General features: G+C 30.5%; 1 protein-coding gene across 1 annotated transcript; it reads right to left on the bottom strand.

Moving 5' to 3' along the window:
* Positions 1-2,385: 2,385 nt before the first annotated feature.
* Positions 2,386-15,513, bottom strand: LOTGIDRAFT_233068 (hypothetical protein; the record flags this gene model as incomplete). The annotated part of the gene is made up of 27 exons (XM_009058514.1): positions 15,450-15,513; positions 14,667-14,758; positions 14,424-14,498; positions 14,107-14,248; positions 13,630-13,701; positions 13,417-13,522; positions 13,066-13,145; positions 12,790-12,888; positions 12,451-12,547; positions 12,136-12,243; positions 11,280-11,297; positions 10,479-10,562; positions 9,164-9,242; positions 8,950-8,971; positions 8,706-8,763; positions 7,849-7,979; positions 7,447-7,514; positions 6,207-6,376; positions 5,715-5,896; positions 5,265-5,467; positions 4,911-5,066; positions 4,442-4,574; positions 4,102-4,304; positions 3,670-3,899; positions 3,440-3,473; positions 2,494-2,581; positions 2,386-2,436 (listed from the first exon to the last, which is right to left on the bottom strand). Exons 1-27 carry the CDS (start codon positions 15,474-15,476, stop codon positions 2,386-2,388), a joined length of 2,808 nt encoding a protein of 935 aa, XP_009056762.1. The 5' UTR covers positions 15,477-15,513.
* Between the last annotated feature and the right edge of the window lie 1,721 nt (positions 15,514-17,234).

The raw sequence follows: 17,234 nt of genomic DNA, 5'->3' as shown, positions 1-17,234 counted from the left end.
TGCAAAAACATTTTTAGATTTATATTGGACCATAAGTGCAATAACTTTATATATTATATTAATATATATTTAAATAATAATTGTCCATGGTCTTACCAAGTTTGTTCAAAATACAATTAAAACTGTAGCCTCTATCGCAATTCACAAGCAATATTTTGTACGGACGGCAAGGCTAATTATGCTGTATAAAATTAACATAAATTAGATATTTATGTTGTATAAAAAATATCTCTGAATTAGATCGTTTATTTTTGATAAATATTTAATCACATATGAAAATTTAAACAAAATAATTTTACTAAAGAACAGAATTGATCAAATATGTTGAAATTACTATACATTTAAAAACAGTTAAAACCGGTGTGCAATGAATACAGCATGCGTTCTGTTTAAACACAGGATACAAACTATCAATGAAGAAACAAGAGAATGAAGAATTCAATTGAAGAGATTAAATGTTTTATATAGAGACAAATTATTACTGTTTCCAGATATATATGTATCTGGGAATATTGTGCACAGTAATTAAAGATAATAACATAATAAATTTATAACTTGTCCAGTAAAAGAGCGATATTGTTTGACAAGAACCATCTTGTGTTTTGCTGATTGTTTGTGGTGGGATCTATTTTCATTTGCACTTCTATGAACAGTAGCCTGTCTGAATGCCCATTGTTATCTTGTTGAGTCATAGCTTAAGTAAAAAGACTGACCAAGACATGAAGTTCATTTTTACAGGTCAGGGTAATTAATCAAGCAGGAAACAGAAAAACACAGATTAAACTAACCTTCCATCAATAATAAGCACATTTATAAGACTAATTAGCTTTTCTAATGAAATGCCAACATGCTACATTGGAGAGAAATGAAAAGGCTTAAAGAGTATTGTGACACAAAAAAGATGTATTTATGAAGGCACTTGAGTTATTGAAAGCATTAATATTGTTAGTTTATCTTGAAACCATAGAGTGCTGTAATTCTGCTTGAAGTGAATTGTCTTTCACGAAGAAATCACACGGCAAAGCAATTAATATATCAATTGAAAAATATTGTAACAAAATAAAAAATGAACCGGCAAAAAATAAATTGGAAAAAATTATGAATTTATCATCATATTTTTGTCCAAGTGTGATACAGGGCCCTAGTTTGTTAGTGAAACTTTGTTCTGTTTTCAGATGTTGCTGACAGAAACTAATCACACAAATCAATCTTCAAATGTTATCATCTGCAGGCATTATCAGATAAAATATTGAGATCCTATGCTTAGCTTTTAACCTTATATATAGACAATACTTAACAAACATTTGGATATCAATAGTAAAAAGATGCACCAAATATCAAAAATAATCTCTCAGTAATATTACATCAGTAATAAATCATCACCCTAATATATAAAATAATATTAATCTGATCTCATTTTGTCACAGTTTATACTGAAGGAAAACATATCAAATACTATTTGAAACATATTTAACCAAACACAAAACCCTGCAAACAATTCGTCATCCAACAAGACACAATATAGATCAAAGTTAAAAAATTTCAGTATGTTTTATCTGAAGAAAAAGATGTCTAGAAAGTACCTAAGAAAATTGTATTATAAGTTTAAAAATATTTGACAAGATTAGATAATAATACAAGGCATGATAAAAGCAAAGAATTGTAAGTAATCTTATGGGGGTAGGGAAAGAGGGGCAGTATTTAAATTAATGAAGCAAAATTTAAAAAATACATTAGAACTTTCTTATATCAACATATATACACTGTGTTTGCTGTAGTTAGGGAGGAAAAGGCTTCAAAGAATTACAAAAAAATCTGAAACAGGTGGGTGGCATAACTGTATGGTATATATATATATATCAACAATTTCAATTGATTATATTTGATCTTTTTTTCAAAGTGTTCTATTGACTTTAAACTTTTGTTACTATTTTGATTTTCCTCCCAACATGCAATATATATTAATTCAAATTTATACAAATCTCTTTTCTATACACTGTACAATTGTTACTGAAAAATATTTGTCCTCTATTGCACATATTATTTATCATATACAAATATATACACTTCAAGAAATACGATCATCTAGTAAAAAAAAAAATTTACTCGTTTTGGGTATACATTAAAATATAATTAAATCATAACTTAAATATGTCTTCCTTCAAAAAAATCTTTTACAATTGAAACAAAACACAAGTTTCTTTGAACTAAGAGAAGGAACATTATCTAAATCATAACAAAATTTATTCAAAACATAACAAAAAGTTAATCTATTTCATAATTATATATTGTACTGATTTTAATTTTATTCATGGAAAGGACATAAGCATGTAACATGAAGGCAGTTTATCAATTTACTGATGAAAGAAAAAGCTAATTACTTCTTTATTCATGATTACTATAATTACTAGCTGCTACCAATAAATTGCCAATATGCTGTTTTAGATTTCAGGATTGTTAGTATATATGTTGCTTTCTCCTGCATAAACTTACTGTACTTAAACCCTCTTTGAACAACTTAATAAAAGTTTCAATAAATATATAATTATTAAAAAGATTCAGATGGTCTAATACCTTTGATCTTAAAAACAAGACATTAACAAAAATAATAATAACATGATAGTACCATTATATATTACAATATTATATCCTATATTTTTATATAATGAATCTGGGATGACTGACTATATATATACATGTATCCATAATGAGTATATTGACGTAACATTTTGTTTAACTTTCATAAAAGCTGTTCAATCCAAATCCAATTGATAAAAAACGGAAAAATATCTACTGACTATTCAAATATTTGTCTATAGCAGACGTGATATTTCCTAAATGGTTACACTGCTGCCAAAATAGGTTCTCAAACTCTGTGATTGCACTCTTTTTGAACCCTTTGATGGAAAAACTTTGCTACTTTTGAACACAGCTAGCTGATATAAACTTGTCAACAGTTTTGAACATCTTTTATAAGACAATTTAACAAGTGTTTACCAACTTGAAATGAAGATAGTATAAGATGATAATAATGATAGATTAATATAAACTGATGGTTAATATGGGACTGATTGTTAACTAATTAACATAATATTCTAATAGCTGAGACATTTAAGTTAATTGAATACAAACATCACTAAGTCTTATAATGCCAATCATCAAAGGAGCCATTCTCAATATCAGACAATAATTTGTTAGCAGTGTGCAAGATCTGACAATGAACAATCTCTCAGGATTACTTGCTGTGGCATTAGTATAGCCTACAGTGAATTAGATTCCCAAGCATTTCACAGATCACAATCCAACACACTACCAACAGAATCCTCACTTAAGAGTACATATCAATAAAATAATGAAGAATGAATAATAATCATGGTAATATATAGGAATGATATAATAATGATGATACTAACATGCCGTCTCCAACTGTCATACATACTTCACATTCTGCTCAGGATCAACAAAATATTTTCCTACAAAATAAAATAGAACATAGCTGATCAAAAGTGGTGCAGTGAGACGAAATTTTGAGGATCAAAGGGACTAAAGAGTAAAATCCATGATAGATAGAGAATTTGCACCAAAAAAGCATCAAATAATTCAAACTTATCTGGAAAACTTTAACTTCTCTAGATGGTAAACATTTAGTAATGTTGAGATTACACTAACCTGAAGCAAATCTCTTTTTCGTCAGGGATAATCTGTAACCATTGCCAATTAATTCAAATTCTGTTCCTGATAAGGTAGCCCCCTCACACATAAACTGTAATGCTGTAGTTGATGGTTTACAGGCACCAGACTTCATATCAAACTTAGCCCGAATACAACCCTGGCTGGCTTGTTCACTGACATCAGATATATCATTTAATTTCCATGTGGCACGATGAGTTTCACCATTCCTGAAATCAAAATGTTGATCTCAATAAAAGAAATATACATGTCAGTTATCTTGAGAAATGAATTATAATTCCTTTAAAATTTCACATGTCCAGAAAAATTTACACATATTTAGGACATTCATTGTCAAGTCATTTTTGTTCAGTATTTTCCATACATCAGCAACAATTTGAAGCAATTCCTAAGGTCAACCTAACAACTTACCACACTCCATTTGGTATACTCTGCATTTTACTGACATTTCCCTCTATACCGGCTATAACAGAGATATTTTTTAACGTGGCTGGTGATGACATTGAAGATGGGTTATATCTGTAATCCAGTCTAAAATCTGTATTATTTTCATTACATTTCCAATAAACCACAAGAGGTATTGGTGTACTTTCAACTCCTGGTAAGTTCTTCACCTAAAATACAATATAATAAGTCTACTCTCTTCATAATATTAGTCACATTCTTTTAAAACAGTGTGTATTTCTATTATTGATGTATCTAGCTATGAAACTATGAACTAACTAACTAAAGAATACAACTGAAACTATACCTGATATTTGAGTATATCTATGTTAAAATATGAAGCTGTTTTATTTTTCTCTCCTTGTTGTTTAATATGTTCAGTTAGAGCTGCCATATCAAACTGGTACTGTAAACCATTATTTTCTGTGTGGGTCTCATCTCTACAAAATATACCAATTGGCTCAGATTTGTTTGATACTACTACAGAGAATCAAAACCTTATGGTAGGGCGAAAAATGGTAGGGCGAAAATGTAATGGAGTTTTACATATTACTTTTCTGCTTCTAATTAGCCTAATGAAGATGTGAAACCGAATTTTTGACAGAAAAGCAGCATTGACCATTAAGGTTGAATATACGCTCCTTTACTATATTATTATCTCAACTATAAGTTATATCCTTCAGATAGAAATAGTTTCATATTCGTTACATAACTGTTATCTTAAACACTGAAAACTTATGACCGTTTTTTTTAACATAAAAATTCATAATACATACTTGACAAGGAGTTGTGAATTAACTATTATATTTTCTAATCGGCTGGTATTTTTTAAACGGAATGTTAACATAGCTGGTGAAGGATTTTCAGTAAAAGCACGAACTATTCCAGCTGGAAACGATAACATCACTGTACCAACAGTTTTAACTGTGCACCTGTAAAACAAATCAAACAAATATTAGATCAATTAAGCCCACAGAAATTTTGTCCTCTTTACAGATTAAGAATGTCTTTACATATAAACTATGCAACTATAAACCTATGCAATATAGCCATTTTTTCTTAATTGATTTTATTCCTGTATTTTTAAATGTATCTGTTATCAATTAGTAAGTAAATGTAAGACAACTTACTTTGCAGCATCATGTCCTTTAAAGAAAGCATTAATAGTTTCTGTTAACGCTATTGCTATGGGTATAGTGTCAGACATACCAAGAGTTAAGGGACTAGGACCACGAGATGATCCTACCGGTGTTGATGTAGTATTAAATGTAACACTACCACTACTCTCTGATCTTGTCATTGGCAAGGTACTGTTTAAAATTGGTTTGGAATTCTACAAGCAAATTTGACAGATCAGTTATTAAATTAATACGTAATATTTTCATATTATAGAGTTGAATACTTGAATCTTGATACTAGTTCCTTCATTGGAGGCAAAAACAGTTTTTAGAATAGTCAACAAAAGAAGCCTTAGAAACGACCAAAAGCAAATTTTCCATTTCCTATGAATTCATAGTTAATGAGGAACAAAAATAACCCCAATAAAATCTTAACCAGGAACAATTTTGAGATCCACTAACCTGTGATATCAAACCTTTATTTCTAGATGGTGGTCTGGCTATAACTGTACTAGGAAATGATGTATTAAAACTATTATTAGATATAGGGGAGGTAAGAGGACCAGGTGTAGATCTGCCTGGTACTGGAGGTGGTCCACCGTTGTTAATATCATTGATACTTTGATTAAATAGATTGCTCAAATCTGAAATCAAAAACAACACAGAATAATCAAATATCACTGAAAAAGTCCTTAGGTAACCTACCTCAGGGGACACTAGACGAGGGAGATGGTAATATACATGCATACAAAACATAAATATAGCAATGTTGTCATCTTCATCCTTGGTGACCAATCCAATCAATTCGCTGCATTCTATGATACAAGAAAGTGACTATTGCAGTCATGGTATAAGACTACGTAGTTCATAATATATCTTGACATTGTGAAGATGCATTGTTGTCAGCTTTTGGACTATATATTGCAAACTGGTTATTTGATAACAATTACTTACTTGATGGTAATGTAGGTGAGGTGATACTACTCTGTGTTGGACTAATAAAATTACTATCTGTTAATGGTGAGAGAGGAGAAGGTAAATTATAACCGCTGCCAGTTGGAGTGGAAGCACTGGATGAAGTAAAAAAATCTAAATTTAAAAGATCTTGACTAGGTTTTAGAGAACTGAAAATATAAATAAAAAAAAATCATTAACATCTTAAAAACTAGTAGTAAACCAAATGAAAATCTGAAAATCTTTTAATATGAAAACTCTGAACTTGAAATGATGACTAAAGATAGTTCGAAGTAAAAGTTTATTTGAAATTTGATAAGTAAGAAGTAAATCTGTCTCCTTATAATGACACAGATGTACTTCTAATGAAATAATAACAATATTTCTCCAATTTTCATTTGATTTATGTACATAATATTCAAAACATTCTAAATCTGAAAATCATTTTTAATAACTTGTTATATATTGTTGATGTCTCCTTTTTATTAATTTTTTTTCTTTTTTACTTCAATAAATTATCTTTTTCAAATATTTGAATGTACATCAACTTTGATTAAGCTTACTAAGTTAAAAAAAATATGCCAGGGCTAATTCTAGGATTTATGAGCAAACACTTTCAAAAGACAATACAAAATAATCTGTTCCATACAAACTGTTAATATAGATAATCTATAGAAAATAGATTATGCTAGGTATTTCCTGTAAGAGCACCAAGGTAAAGAGTTGGGGGATTATAAAAGCTAGTTTAGGTCGAATAGAGAAGATATTTGTACAATACCACTGTACAAATTGTTACCAAACCCCATGGTTAAGAAAAAGTCTTTGGAGGTTATAGCATTGTGGGTCTAAAAGTTTAAGAGGGGATGGGAATAAATAATTAGCAACAAGAATAGGTATTTTAACATTTTGTAATGTTATGATATACATGTATTGCAATTTTCATATATCGAAGTACATTCATTAGATATTTAATTTGCTCAGTAACAAAGATAGTAAAAGAATATAATCAAATTTAAATCATCATGTACATGACACAATTAATGTAATTATTAGTTACAAGGTAATTATCCACACTGTGTTAATGTGATGTTATAATTAAAGGATATAAAACAGAGTGATTATTTACTCTGGGTTAAAATTAGTTAATTTGATTCATTGGTTAAAACAAGGTGATTATTCACACTGAGTTAAATAAATTGATGTTAGAATATATACTGATATTGTAGAGAATTCTACTTACTCTAATGTATCAGATTCAGATTGTGACCTCTTCATCTTCTTATCTATTGGAGTTTGGCTTCTTCTCCTCTATAATAACAAAGACAATCAGCAATTTAACATTCGTCCCATTGTTCTGTACATTTTTGGACTGATAATTTGAAAATTTTGCCCAAAGAACAAAGCTAATGAAAATCAACAATTCTACATTAAAAGTTTCAACCTTCAGTAATTGCAGCTTCTAAGAAAAAGATCTTTCATGACAGACCGAGTCATGAAACTAAACCAAGCCATCAATTCAATGGTGGCTTCATTTAAGTCAAAACAGTACAGTTTAAGCTCAAGCACACGTTTTGAATGAAATTAACAGAGCAAATTTCTGATCTGACCCCTAAGACTCTACAGTAGAACTGTTTGTACTTACAATAGCAGTAGGAGATAGACGTAACCCTTCAACAGAGGCTTTAATATCTTCAACAGTTCCTGTAGGTGTAGCTCCGTTAGGACTCAGTGGTCTAATCTGTACTTTGATCTTCTTTTTGGAATCTTCTCCATCTAAAAGAGAGAAATAAAGTAACACTGACACCAGAGATGCTGGAGGTTCAATAACAAAATCTATGTCACACTTAAAACAATTCAATTTATAAAAGACAGACACAATCTTTCTGATGGGTACAATTCAATATGCTCTCAAGTTTAACAATTTTGTAGCAATTTACTACAAGCCTTCACTGTGAATACCATACATATTACTAGGAATGGAATAAGTAAAAAAGTATGTACCTGAATCAGTATCACTATCACTAGAATACCAACTATTTTTATCACCATTATCTAGTATGAGGTTAAGGATATTTTTTGGGTTAATGTAATGAACTATCTCATTACTTAAAAAGCTGGAAGACAATCTTGGTTGTGATCTTGTGGATATAAACCTCCATACCAAATTAGGAAAAATTCAGACAAAAAAAAAATGTTCTCTTTTAACAACTTTATAGCAAGGGCTATAACTCAGGAAATTTATAAAATTGTATCCATTTCAAATTGTTAGAGATTTAATATAATCAATATAAATCTGACAAAAACTGTGGCCTCAACTGCAGTTAAAAGTCAATTGTAAATATACAGAAAGGGGTGACAGCATGAAAGTATAAAAATCTGTCAAATATTGGAATAAAATATAGAGCTTACCTATGTCTATGTAAACAATAAAGGTAAGTGAACAAGCACTACATATCTAGAACCTAGTATTTGGCAAGATAGAAGTTATTAGAAGGATACGATCATTTGTTTCTTCAGGTCGTATGTTATAGCCTTCTTCGTCAACTTCCGGTGCAGTCTGTAAAATATAAATATCAACTCATTATAACTAAACTTGGTTTGTACTTTATACGAAAAAATTATTTTAATTATCATGGATTTTGAACTGTTATAAGTTCTGGCACTTCATATATTTTACTTAAATTTGTGGCAAATAGGTATAATTATTATGTTTAAATTTATAAAACAAAATATATAACCTTACATTGTCAGTGGTATCATTTTCTCTGAAAATAAAATAATCAATCAAAATAAATACAAAGATCTGTTGATGAAAATTATGTCATTAATAATTGTAAAAATAAATCCAAATAAATGTAAGATTCCAATTGTCAATATTATTTTTGATTTCAAATAAACTTTGAACACCTCAAGCTCACAAACAAATGGTTAAGAACAATTTTATTTTTTTTACTCACAAAGACTCATTATCTTTATCATCTTTGTCTTTTTTCTTTTTTTTCTTGGTTTTTTCTTTCCGATTTTTCTTAAGAAACCCTGAAAAAGTTTTTCATTGGATCATATCTTAAAAATCTTGAGTAGCAATTTAGAATGTTATATTTTTCTAATAATTCATAAATTCAAATATGTCAAAAAGGAGAATTTTAGTTGAAAAGATAAGCTTTCTAATATGCCAACATAAAGCCACAAAAAGGTAAAAAAGCTTAATCAGCCAAAGAATGCTTAGCAATATAATCAAAAATATTTTGGATTAAATGTTTCAACTATATCAGATTAAAGCACCAATGCATGAAATCAAAACTAAAATGTAATTACAAGAAAGAGGTAAAATCTATTTCTAAGAACCAGTAATAGAAATCAAACAAAAAGGTCAACTAAGCTTTGGTTATATCTACTTAAACACAGGAGTAGCAAACACCACACACTCAAAACACTTCAAAAAATAAACACTAAAAACACAGCACACTTCAAATATCAAAAAGCATTCCAAAAGCATTTTGAGGATCAAACCCTGAAAATCTGCTAAGAAAACATAAAAGTTAAATGAAATTGGAAAAACCCAGTAAAATCGTATGTTAGTAAAATCTAGGATGAATGTGCTTATTGGATGATTGTTAATATGAACAAAACTGGTCATAACATTTATCTTATTCATTTATCTTATTTGCTTATTATTTATCAACAAAGATAAACAATAGAACAATCTGATATTCAATGGGATCATCTTAATGAGCAAATAAAAGGATCATACCCTTTAAGTTATATTCTCTGGGTACACTTACTTAGCGCATATGTCTAAGGTACAAATACCAAAAAAGATACCCTGATGATTGTGAAGGTGAATTTATATCTATCGAGATACATGTATTCATTTCATTTTATCTAAATTGAGTAAAATGAATAAGATAATGTTATACTAATCTACAGTAATCTTTAATATAATAAATATAACTAACTAAACTAGTTAAAATAGACAAAATAAATCAGGCAGAATATCAGCAATATTCAGAGTATTCCTAACAGAGTAAAGCCAGCTTGTTATAACATGTCTTTTAAATAAAAGTTTTCTAAAAGCATGACTACTTGGAAATATATAAATAAAGTTTGATTGCAATATAACAAAATACAATATTTGATAAATCTTATCCACTCTGATTTAGTTTGTCTTATTTTTTTCTTTAACTAATGACCCAAAACCATGCAGTAAAAAGTGCAACAAGCCTAAAGATTCCAATAAGAGGATATATATTGTATATAGGAGGTTTTATTTACATGTTCTCGATACTCGTAACTTGACACTGCGACTTAATGGTCCTGGTTGATCAGACATCACAGGACTCGCACTACCACTCGAGTCTGGAAAAACACAGGTGGAAAATTCAACCTCGGCACTGGTGCTGTGTTGTGATAGGGCTGCTGATTCACACAATAAATCTATGGTCTCAGCTAAGTGCTCTCTTTCATGAGGAATATTATAGCTGGCAATACCTTATGAAAGTACCAAATACCAACTCGCTGAGGCAGTACTTGATTTAGAACATTTAGAATTTTGTTTCAAGAACAGCAGCCCTAAACTGTGGTGTAATTCATATCATAGTACATGCTAAAAGTAGGCATCTACATGTTATATATTTTATCTATTATAATATGAAAATATATTCCTATAGCAAGTGACAGAGCCAAAAAGGACATTTTAAAAGAAATTCTTGGCTCTATCATTTGAAACATTCGTATAAAATGAGATTAAAAAGGAACCAAAATATCTACATGATGATAGATTTGTTAGAATGAATAATGAACTCTAAAAGCATCCATGTGATCCCAATGGCCCGTTGACAAGGTGAATATGAAAAATAGATATTTAGTGGTGGCATTGTCCTAACCTCTCTTTAGTCCCTTAAGTCCAAAAATATGTCCATTAAATGTATACAAGGTCAAATCTATCCTAAGGAATGGGTCAGGCAAAACATAAGATGCAAAATTAAAAACATATCAAATAATGTGCAATATAAACTGAAATTGAAACAGTTGGATTAGTCAACACATTGTTCACAACACACGAGATAATCTTACCAGTAAACAGCACTAACTCTGTAACACAAGGTAAATAAATCATACTCTAAGGGCTTGAGTAAAATGGTGTCAAAAATTCAATGTTTAAATCATCCAAAACATCTGATGGTACTTCTCTTTGGAAGAGTCTACTACTATACAACTTTTACTCTCTCTTTGGACAAGAGTTTAAATTTCTTGCTGTTATGCATTTTTATTACATATAACTCTTGAAGATTAAAAACATATCAGCATCGGCATTGAATTCAAAATAGTGGCTCTATAGTGCTATAAGGGGATTGCCATATTGTGAAGGAATATAAATGATACTGTGCTCAATGGGTTGAAATGTGCAAGTAATGGATGATAATATTAGTTGGTAGGAAGCTCCTGATTGCACTATATGGTTAATCATAATATACCTGTATCAAAAGGTCAAGAAAATAATTTTTTCTTCTACTATAAACTTTAAAGTTGAATAGAATTCTACAAGCACTTCAAAGTTCCTATATAATTAACATTTCATTAATATACCCATGTAATGGTGTATATACAAATAATTTCCTTCAAATCAATTTGCCAACTAAAAAGTTTTTGCCAGTCTCAGCAAATGACCAAAAAGGACATTGGCCAGATATAGCCACTTTACAATGTAAAAACTAGATATTGTCACAACAACATAATAAGTTTCATGAAAATCAATTCAAAGTACTGAAACTACACCATTTTCTATATATTAATCTATTTCAAAGCAACATTTTATATAAATACAATTTTTTTTTTAATAATTGAACACTATAGCATTTTCACGAAAACTGTAATGGACGGATGAGCAGGGGTGCAGACAATATAAGGATAAGGGTTGTATAAGCAATACCTTGTCGTTGTTTTTCTGTTAAACTGTCTCGTTTTTCAGCAGGTTCTGGTGACATTGGTCGTAATGTATTAATACTTGATAAGTCTGGTTCTACGAATGATAATGGCCCTGAAATATCGTATTATAAGTAAGCTTATATGATATTAACAAAACCAAAAATCTTTCAAATTAAAGCAAACTTTAACCATGCAAGTTAAATCATAATAATTTTCTGTAAAAAACAGTAATTTTGATATCCCACCTAAAAAGTTGCCTAAATGAGTTTAGCGAGATGTACTGGTGACATATTGCCCTTTTACATATCTATATACTTACCAGGTTTCTCTTTACCAGTTGTTTTATTTTGTATAAATGTTTCAAATAATCTTTGTACAGTTAAATCATCACAGGTTCGCTTAAATTCTGTATGTACCTAAATTGAAAAAGTTCATCAAAGGCTCAATAATTTCAAACATGCAATCAGACATGTTCATAGAGGATCACCTGTCGGTTAGAAATTTGAAATCTTTACACAACATCGTTTGCTTGGTTACTTGGAACAAATCATGGTCAGCGTGTGAAAGTCTGGTGACCTTGAAAACACCATCTATCCTCATTACTGACAAATTTTGTGACAATGTGAGATTCATAAATGGCACCAAAACATCAACTTACTTGTCCAATCAAAACATGTTGATTTTCCCAAGATTTAGTATATGTGTCTATAAAATCTTTCATTTGACAAACATGTTCTTCTTCTGCTTCTTGAAAATGCTGTAATGAAAAAAGCATAGCTTAAAGTTAAAGTGAAAATGGTTACCTCCCTTTTTACATTACAGAGACAGCTGGACAATTTTGTCATTGATAAGTTAATAAAATTAAAACTCATTTTCCTTTCTTTCTTATTTTTTATGAGATAAGGTTAGGCATTGATGTTTCTAAATTACTTACATGGCAAGAATCTGTCATCTTCTTTTCATACTCTACTCGAATATTATTGTATTTTTCTACTAAACCTCTATACTCATCACCTAAAATATGAATATTTATATAGACTTAATGCATGTATACACCAGATCCAACACAACCTGTTTCAACATGGTATGACACAAAACAACACAGTCTTTCAATACACATTCATTCACTGTCGAACTGGTACGACACTAAAACATTGCTTGACAAAAGTGAAAATGTAAAATATAATAGATAATATTTGTGGAAGATGTAAATAGAAATAAAAAAGTACTTTATTCATCGTTTACAAATACAAAAAAACTCAAGCAGTAATCATATCAAACCTACAGGTTTTCTTTTTCTTTGTCTCTGCCTTGTCCAAATCTTTCTGTGTGGCATTATCTCGTTTTAATCTTTCTAATTCAAGGCACCTTGTGTGATACAATTCTTTGGCCTGAAAATCAAAAATGGAAAAATTTGATTGTTTTACTTCTAATGGCAAATGCCAGAAACCTTCTGTTATAATGACCCCTAATGAATACTATTAAAATATAAGCTTACCTTATGAACAGCTACTGTGGTTTGTTGAATAGCTTGAACTGTTTCTGATGTACCAGCTTCACCTTCTTTCATCTACACAATATGATATAAAGTAAGCATGGAATCATTATGTGAGATAGGAAGGTTTGTCATACATTCGTTTCTACTTTTTTCTTAGCTTATATATCCTCCAAAAAGACAATGCTTGGAGTTTGCAGAGATGTAAGTGACCATTGAATTGATTTCCGGAATTTTTGGGAAGCGTAGAAGCGTAGCGTTAAATTAAGAAATTAATCTGCAACCCATTTCCATCCTTAGCTCTAGGATGTCCTAGAATCAATGTTAGAAGATGAGAAACTAGGACGTCCTAGCGCTAAGATCATTTCGAGAATACAGGGCCAGAAGTCTTACATCTCTGAGTTTTATGTCAATGCGTGCATTTCTGTACTGTTAGAATTTATTGTATTTTATAAATATCCATTGGAGAATCCTACTTACAGTCTTCTGCCGTTTATGTTGATCTTCATTGTATCTGATAATATCTTTAATAAGATCAGACCATGTATGAACTAACTGCATGTGAAGACTGGCCAACTTTTCTACCAATGATTTCAACAAATTCCAAAATGGAGCAAAGGTCCTGTTAAATTAAAGAAAATCGTTAATGTTTCATCCTAATAGCTTCAGGCTTCTAACTACCAGTACTTTATTTACAAGATGGCTAATAGTGCTTACAGAGTACCGTATATCATAAATTATGAAATAGCATTATTATCAACATCAAAATTTACTAAAGTAATTATAACAAAACTTACCCAACTTGTGCACAGTTTGCAGCAGACTTGGCCAACTTTGTAAGAAGTTTACTGTATTGTTCTTCAACTTGGCATCTACAAATAAAAAATTATATTGAATATCCAGATATCAATTAATTCATATCTCATTATATTAAATGCTTTTGGATAAGAATTCATTTTGATTAATGATCGATCACAATGAATGGGATTCAACCTTATTCAGTAGTATTATAATTTGAATTAAGTAACATCCACACTTACCCATCTCTGAGGAATTCTATCAAGTCTTTACTTGAAGTCTGACCATTCTTTAGATTGTGGTATAAAACATAAAAACCATTGTTTTTCTCACCCTGGGAAGTAAAGAAACAAGCTATTTAAACTAAACTTAAATAATCTATATAATAAAATACAAAAACAAAGAGCAAAATAACAATATTTTACAGCAAAGTAGAAATGACACGAAGTTACAAAAGTTTTAGTTCTTCAGTTTTAGACTATGGTTGTGGTAATATTAATATCAATTTGGCCAAACTTGTCTCTTTACTACACTTGTTTGCTGCAAGCATATTACTGATTAGACTTGTTATTTGAAGATTAAAGATTAAATCTACCCAAATAAAAGAAGTGTATAAAACTAATAATATATTCATATTATGTTTTCAATATTTTTAAGAAGTCTTCAAATAAGACTACTGACTACAGTTAGGCCTAATAAGAAAACGTCAGTGTCAGACAGAAATTATAAATTTGTAATAAGTAAACAAGCTACACCATATGAATTAGTATGGCTATGGACTGGGTGGTGAAAATGCTTCACTCATATGAGTAGTGTTTTGGCTTCTGATCGAGACGCCAGAGGTGAAGCAAATTAGGGAAAAATATTGTGAAACTTGTCTCAGATTGAAAATTTCGGTTTGACACACACCCCTTTACTTCATATCAAGTTGTAAAGAGCTGGCTGGTATTTCAATGAGGGAAATTAAATAAGATTCGACTAATGTATCATTTGGACAATATGCATTAATATTTCATGTCACATACCCAAAAATGATCAGCAAATGTTGTCATTTTTTAAGAATAACATTTGTACTCCTAGAAAATGGCGTTTATTTAGACTAATTGCGCATGCGCACGCTAGTGGTCTCGCGAGAAAATGGAGACGAAAATGTAGTCCGAACCCCTGACTATGACATTGCATGTCATAACAAACTCGGACCACTCATATACTCAAACAATTATTTATGGATTGAATGTAGATTTTTTGAGTTCATTGGTTGATGAACGCAGAATTTTCACGAATGAATGGCGAATGTTCAATGTGAACTAAATATTCCATTATATCGCGATATGTATCGTAGTATGAGGCAAATGACGTCAATTCCAAACCACTGTCGAATTATAATGGTAGCCTACTTGAAATAGGCATTTCACAATAAAAATTTAAAATTCTCAACTACTCCACAATAGAGATAGACTTTTTGTAGTTTTTACAAATATGGCCTTGGTAAGGTTTTTCTCTAGTATGAACTCTCATGTGCTCAAAAAGACTGTCAGAGTAAAACGCTTTTTAGAAACATCACATTAGTGAGATTTCTCTCCAGTAGCCTATGTATTCTCATGAGAACATTCACTTTATTTGATCGGGTAAAACGCTTTTTACAAACATCATATTGATGAAGTTTCTCTCTAGTATGAATTCTCATGTGAACAGTAGGCCCTAAGTGAACTAAGAGAACTATCATCATAGTTAAATAATGTTGCAAAATCAGAGAAAAGACAAAATTGCTTAACAAGTTACATCAAATTATGAAAATGTTTTGCTTAAAAGCCACTGTTAGGGGCGTAGGGTCGGTAAGAATGAGTGCCTTGGGAACAAAAGCCATTTACTTGGGTTTAATTGGGTTTCCTTAAAGGTAGACGGAACAATTTCTTCTGCAACCGCAACTGCTTGGTTTTCCTGGGTGGGTACAACATCAATCAATTGGTTGTTTAAAGTTGATGGACAAAATACTTGTTCTTCAACAAGGCCAAATACCACATTTAGCAAAACCATTCAGTTGGCATTGTAGATGCTTTGATGTAAGCTGTGGAAAATAGTTTCGAAACTATGAATTGAGTCACACCCCTTCCAGGATTGTCTTGCATCCAGCTACCAATTGCTTGGTTATAATAAGTTTGTAATGGTTTGAAAAAACTAACATCCAAGGGTTGTAATCTATGAGTTGTGTGGGGTGGTAGAGACAGCATAATAATTCCATTACGTCGGGCATAGTTAATGGCTTCTAAGTTTTTGGTGTGAGAGTAATGACCATCCATCATTATCAGAACAGGGCTTTCAATTGTCGACTTTACTGTGTCACCAAAACGTTTGACCCACATTAAAAAATCTTAATTATCTTCTTTGAAGGTAGCCTGATTTAGGCCTAAAAGTTAGAAAAGGCGAATTTTTATTGTAACAGTAACACTAACAACTATATCCCTATAAATTTGGGATAATATTTGGCGCGAATCTAGCAATCATGTTATGAGTTCTGTTCAGAATTAAAGGTCCCCTTCCGTGTAATATACTACACAAACATGTCGGTTTTGCATTTTTTTCCCCCGTTAACTTAACAAAATATACTTTATTCGTTGATCAAAATGTTTTTTGAATAGATTTCAGACTTTAAAAAGGAAATTTAAGTCCAGCATCTCGATTCAAAGTTCTTTCAACCAGCCATTCTGAAATGTTGGTGGTTCTTTTCCTTTAATAATTTATCAACTTTTAAATACTTGATGAGAAAGTGACAGTTTAAAACCATCAGAAACGTCAAAACAATTTTTGGC

This window comes from Lottia gigantea (genome assembly GCF_000327385.1).
Source record: "Lottia gigantea unplaced genomic scaffold LOTGIsca_34, whole genome shotgun sequence".
NCBI classification, from domain to species: Eukaryota; Metazoa; Mollusca; class Gastropoda; family Lottiidae; genus Lottia; species Lottia gigantea.
Note: the sequence above shows the minus strand (reverse complement) of the source record. Positions and strands in the feature narration are given on the sequence as shown.